Raw genomic sequence first — 6379 nt, 5'->3', positions numbered from 1 at the left:
AAACAAATATAATTTGAGCAAACAGCAATGGTCTGTCGCGTCTAAAAAGTAGAATAAGCCGACGGAGGTTGTGAAGTTATTTCATGGGGGGCGGTGGGGGGGATAGTTGGAAAAGGAGATAATAACCCTAAGTTTGAGTCCGTGCCTTGCACAATCGTTTAATGGCATCTTGTGAAAGTGCAGTTTTTAAAAAAATCTAATAAAGTATATATATATTTTTTTAAAGCGGTGCTGTGTCAATATAGATCCAGCTCAAAGCAACAAGGGATTGCATTTTGAGCCGAGAAAGCCGGCCAATGGGAAGCAGGCGGAGGTTGCATTGGTATGCAAATGAGGGCAGCGCGTGCTCCCGGGACGGCCGGTCGCAGCTGAAAAGCTCCATTTGTTTATTTAGAGCGGAATGGCACGCGCCGGGCGCACGAATGAAGGGGGGCGACGCGCGTGGAATGTCAATAGGAGGGAGACAGGACAGAGAGCGAATGGGGGAGGGAGGAAAAGTGGGCCGGGCCTTATCTGGAGCGTGCATCTGGGGAGGGAGGCGCGTGTTGAAAAAGGCGAGTGCTTGCAAAGTTTGCAGCAGATCGTCTCCCGGAGAGGTGCGGGTCAGGACCTGCTCCTTGCGGTAAAGCGCGCGCCCCACGCGAACGCCACGAGCGCTGCACACTGCCAACTTTTTTTTTTCTCTCTCTCCTTGTCCTCCCCATCTAAAGACTATGGAGCGGACAGCGGCCGCGCAACTAATGCAATCCTCCTGTCAGTTCCTCTTGGAGAGCCGGCCGGTCCCGTACAGCGACGGCGGCTCCCCGGCCTCCTCCCCGGACAGCAGCGGCGGCGGCAAGGGCTGCAAGCCGGTCAAGCGGCAACGGTCCAGCTCGCCCGAGCTGCTGCGCTGCAAGAGGCGCCTGAGCTTCACCGGCCTGGGCTACTCGCTGCCTCAGCAGCAGCCGGCGGCCGTTGCCAGGCGCAACGAGCGCGAGCGGAACCGGGTCAAGCTGGTCAACATGGGCTTCCAGACCCTGCGCCAGCACGTGCCCAACGGGGCGTCCAACAAGAAGATGAGCAAAGTGGAGACCCTGCGGTCGGCGGTCGAGTATATCCGGGCGCTGCAGCAGCTGCTGGACGAGCACGACGCCGTGTCGGCCGCCTTCCAGTGCGGCGTCCCCTCGCCCACCCTCTCCCCCGCCTACTCCACCGACCTCAACTCCATCCCGCCGTCCCCGCTCTCCACCTACTCTTCGGATGAAGGAAGTTACGAGGCTCTGAGCCCGGAGGAGCAGGAACTTCTCGACTTCACCAGTTGGTTTGACAGATACTGAGCGGGTAAGGCGGCTATCTTCTTCCTGAATGTTCAGCATTTTGTCATTTGCTTGAAATGCTCAAGTGAGCTCATTCTCATCATTAATAAGGGAGGGAGCGCTTTCGTCTTAAAATATACGGGGTCATTTAAAAAAAAACTTGTGTGGAATCTGCTCAGAAATGTGTTGAACTGTGTGTGTGCGTTACTGACAGCCGTCTTCTTGCCTTGTCTTCCAGATGTTGAAGGGAAGCATACCAATACCTCTGCGTCATCATTTCTGTGTTACAAGGGGGAAAAAGGGAGAGAAGGATGGCGCGTTTCTGTTTACTAGAGCTTCGTTTCACTGCCAGCCTCCTGAGTGCTGAACATCGGGGACCACAAACTACTCAGGACACACTTGAAGATGCTTCCAAGAGAAAGCCACGAACAATTATAACTGAAGTGCAATTATGTAAATAACCCTCCCAGTTAATGGAGGGGACCATGGAGAGCGGACTGACAGGGTACAGTCCTTGTGATGCTTGTCTGAAAGGGGTATCCAACATTTCTGTATAGCTAATATAGCTGTTATGGGTGTGGTGTTAAAGGGAATGTCTCACTGGCATCAGTGCCATCGATCTGTCACATGCTTGTATACCCTGTCGCCTTTGGGGTCAGTTAATAGAAAACTAACTTTATACTGGGTTTTAGAGTGGAGAAAAAAAACTTGATGCTTCCATACTTTGAAAGAAATTTTGATTCGAATTGATGTAAACATTTCTATTTTGTATCTATTCTTACTACAAGGATTATATGAAGACTTATTTTTGTATATAAATGCAAGCAGAATAAAAATGAACTATACAAAAAAGAAAGATCTTAACATGACTTTACTGTATCACTGCCACTAGCACAGTGTCAAAGAGTGCAAGAACGAAACAATCCTTTGCTCCTTTAAAAAGAAGTTTCATATTGTTAATTATGCTTATCTATGGTGTGCCTTGAATTTCATTTGTTGTAATCTAGTTCTGCGAAATTAACCCCCCAAACCCTTTCCGGTCTGATTGAAGGTTGTTTTGATGCATGGGGGACACCATGTATGTGCACTTGCTGTGGTTACCTTGTTTGTTTTTACTAAACTTGTACATAAGCAATTTTTTTAAAAAGTATATTTTATGTGAAATAGTCTATAAATAAAGATTTTCTATTTATACATTATTTGATGTATTTCCTTTTATATAAACTCCACTTCTCTTTTCATTTTTAAAATACACTAATGAGTGAAATAAAGCTGGTTGTCACTGCAATTTGTGTAATTTACACAGGTGGGTTACATAGAAGAAAGGAGACAATTATACAGTGCATTTGATACGTGGGAATAATGCAAAAGAGAACTGGTTTGGGACTGAAAAGACAAAAAAGAATAAAGTCACAGGATGGTGATTTTGGCATAAACTTGGGAAATAGGTTTGAGTAAAACGACTCAGCCACAGAGGGTCAGAGAATCATAGAATGATACAGTCATGTCAAATTATAGGTAAACAACCTTTCAATGTCCGACATAAGGTTTGCATATAGGCTGAATGATCAATATAATCATCAGATTGCAATTTCTGTAAATGTAGTGCAGCTCACACATTTGCCATCCCAGGATAAGTACATCCATGGCAATGGCCTTGACATATGCAAATTGTTACCTAACTTCAAGTTTGCTTCTTATGTATTGAAAGCAATTCTGTTATATGCAAATGAGATCAAATGCATATCCTCCATCCTATTGATACAAAGTATGCATTTCGAATTAGGTCAAATACAACTGCTATGGGATACTCGGTTTAGTTAACACTCAACTTTTATTATCTGTTGTGCTTCCAAATTTCTTCCTGTTGTATTTTGATTCGTAATAATACAGATATAGTATTGAAGGTAGTGACACATTAAAATTTTCAAAATGACTGCTTAAGCTTTGCTCGTTTGGTATGGTGTCAGCTAAACTGCCAGTACCCTTGTACCTTGTAACACAAAACTGACATCTATTATCCTAATCCATATATTTATTGGACGGTCTATCTCTGCCAGTACTGGCTGCAGTGTGGGGCATATTTAATACAATTGTATATGCAAGGAATTTGTTAGATTGTCCAATTAAATTTGTGCGCATCAGCTCGTTTCTTTAAATCAAGGGGTATGGTTTATGGTAATCAAACTGTGGGATTATAGATTTTGCGCTGGTGTTTATAAAAATTGAAAACTTTTCCGCCCAGTGCGAACTTCAGGTTATGCTGTGAGGCATCAGCGGACAGTATTTTCGGTTTTCTAGTCTCTCTGAAGATAATTTCCACATCGGGCGTTAACCAGCATCCGTAGTGAGAGCCGTTGCCAACAAGTAATCGTTCTTCAGTCAATCATACACATCATTTCAGTCCAAGGGCGTGTGTAGATTGGTGAGAGGGGTAAGAGGTAGATAGGTAGATCCCTGTGCACTGCCCTGGTATATTGATAATTAATTTGTTCTAGGCCGCCACTTATTTATGTTATGATAAAACGTAATAGACAGAGTAATACGCAGATAACTAAGATTAAGCGTCTATACAGATTAAGTGAAAATTCTGGGATGCAATAGTTCATTGGACCACTAAAGGCTTTTTGTATCGCACCGAGTACACTATTACTGACAATATGAGCAGCAATAGTTCAACAACAACTTGCATTTATATAGCGCCTTTAACGCAGGAACACTTCATGGGGTGCAACCGGACCACAAAAAAAGAATAACCAGAATACTGAATCAAGACATTGTGTAGCTGGTCCAATGAAGTTAGCACTTGTTTTACTTGGAACTCATAAGCTGTGTAGAAAAAGGAAACGAACTCAGCAATATTTCAAGGAAAGCTCAAACCAATAGATTATTACCCCACAGTGCTCTTTGTAATAGTTAAGTCAGTTAGACGGATCAGTCCCTCTTCCATTTCACTACGTATCAACGTGCTTGCCAACATACATCTGGATGATATAATATGGCTCCATTTGGAGTGGCAAATGGCTAATATACACGAAGCAAAAAGCTCCTTAGGAAGGAAGTGAGAACACAATGCCAACAGCTGGTTATTGAAATTTCAACACTGTTTCCAAATTATTTTAGTGGCCTCATAAATTGTACCTCCCGCACACTTTATTTTTGGACGAGGCCTGTTCAAAAAGTCCCCTGCCCCTCCAAAAAAGAGTTTAGAGATGGCTATTGTCCGGGGCCATTGCAAGACTCTTTCATCTCATTATACATATTGTGTGGCATCAGCATTATTATTATTGTAAATAAACATTGAGGCTCGGGACAGGAACACACACGCAAAATGGTGATTTCACTTTCACCTGTCGGTAAATCTATGCGAGCAGAAAGAGCGGCCACAAAAAGGCTCCCTGGGAGCCCTGGCTGGAGTCAATGGGGCAGCTGGAGGGCGGCCACGTGTCGGCTGTCAATCACCGGGCTCCCGGCGAGCGCATTGGTTGGCGGCGCACGCCCGCCCGCTCGCCCCCCCTCACCCCTTCCTTCCCCCCTCGGAAGAAGGAGTTTAAAGCGGTGATTAATGAGGGCAATTACTCATCGGCCGGCCGCGGACAAACGGGCCTGTGATTTCGCCCCATCGACGTCCCATGGCGCGCTCCAGAGAATAGAACTCGTTCGCTATTTTGCTACCATGCACACACAATAATATTCGCGCATTGTGAGCCGGCGGTCTTGCTGGGAAGTGGAAGCGTTTCTTTGGCTTGATGTTTACACGGTGTAATTTCCTGGGGTCAGATGCTGTGAACCTTCCTATCAACTCGGGGCCGATCCCCCCGGCCTTAATCTCCGACGGGCTCCTCGCGTGTCCCGTTGCAAAGAGCCAATGTATTCCACCATAACTTTTAATACGATTGTTGCTCACACACACACAACCGCTGTATGGCGATCAATCATTTCCAAATAATAAAGCCTCCCAAACGCATTGTGCAAACGATGATTATAGTAATTCTAATTGTGTACAATAGTGTACAAAGGTTTCTTTTTTTGTAAGGGGGGAACCGTGGGGTGGGAGGGAAACTGGAACAAAACGTGTCCCACAACGCTCCCAAATAGACAATTAGAAAAAATAAGAGAACAGGTCGAGCACCCGCCACCACCCTGAGCAACGCTGACCTCAGGGAGTGTATATTCTTCAGGCACCAACTTAATGGGGCTTTGGGTCATTTTTAGGTCCAATAAGATTATAGCTTGCATGCACCTGCCCAACACAGCTCTGAATGGAATTCCGACTATCCGCGACTTCAAGGCAACATTTCACTAGCCCTGAAACTTTCTTTTCAACACTAGCAGTGAGTAAACGTTGGTGCCAGCCAATGGGGATAGGGTCGTTTCCAACACACTGGTTAGCATGTTTTAAACAATCATGTCGCTTTGAGCCGTCAGCTCTAATCCGCTGATTGTTGCTCTCGCTAAGAACACCAGATAACTATTGTGAGAAGTGTATATTAAACTCTGAAGATACAATAAGCAGAGTGATGCTAACGTAAATGCACAAAGTCCCGGCCACGTTAACAGGATTCGGAGCATTCCTGTGTGTTCTATTCGGCCTATCTCAAAGTGCAGGTCCAGCTCGCTTTGTGTGATCGCCACAGAGTTGGTCGCTGGGCCCAGCAGTGCGTTTTCTTGGTTTATTTTGAAAAGGGGGATACGGTAGGGATTTAAAACCAGGTGCAAACTCGCTCATTTGTTCATTCGTGTTAGTATTGGGTATTCATGGGACAAGAGGTGTCGGAACACTTCAGCTTACATATTGTGACCAAAGATCACCATCAGCAGGGACTCCATAATGCAGCGGGGTGACTATTTGGAACACAATCATCTTACTAAATGGCTTTCAGTAAAACTAGGGTCTTACTGTTCAAACTATAGATCAATATTTCATCAGCTTGCTGCATAAGGCGTGAATTTTAGGAAAAAAAGGTGGTTCCATTTAGAACTTCGCGCTGTCGAGACTTATTATTGTAAAGGTTACACATCCCTACTGTAATCAATCTCTAAATGCCGTTTTCCACCCCAGATTAAAACGCTCAGTATCCAGA

General features: G+C 45.0%; 1 protein-coding gene across 1 annotated transcript; it reads left to right on the top strand.

The window, feature by feature from the left end:
- The first annotated feature begins 421 nt into the window (after nt 1–421).
- Nucleotides 422–2494, top strand: LOC147106635 (achaete-scute homolog 1-like). Its single transcript, XM_086008466.1, has 2 exons — nt 422–1320; nt 1534–2494. The coding sequence occupies exon 1, from the start codon at nt 714–716 to the stop codon at nt 1314–1316; it is 603 nt and encodes a 200-aa protein (XP_085864592.1). The 5' UTR covers nt 422–713; the 3' UTR covers nt 1317–1320; nt 1534–2494.
- The last annotated feature ends 3885 nt before the right edge of the window (nt 2495–6379 follow it).

The sequence above is a fragment of the Somniosus microcephalus genome, chromosome 15, assembly GCF_052327205.1.
Source record: "Somniosus microcephalus isolate GS21.2 chromosome 15, FLI_Smic_1.0, whole genome shotgun sequence".
NCBI lineage: Eukaryota > Metazoa > Chordata > Chondrichthyes > Squaliformes > Somniosidae > Somniosus > Somniosus microcephalus.
Note: the sequence above shows the minus strand (reverse complement) of the source record. Positions and strands in the feature narration are given on the sequence as shown.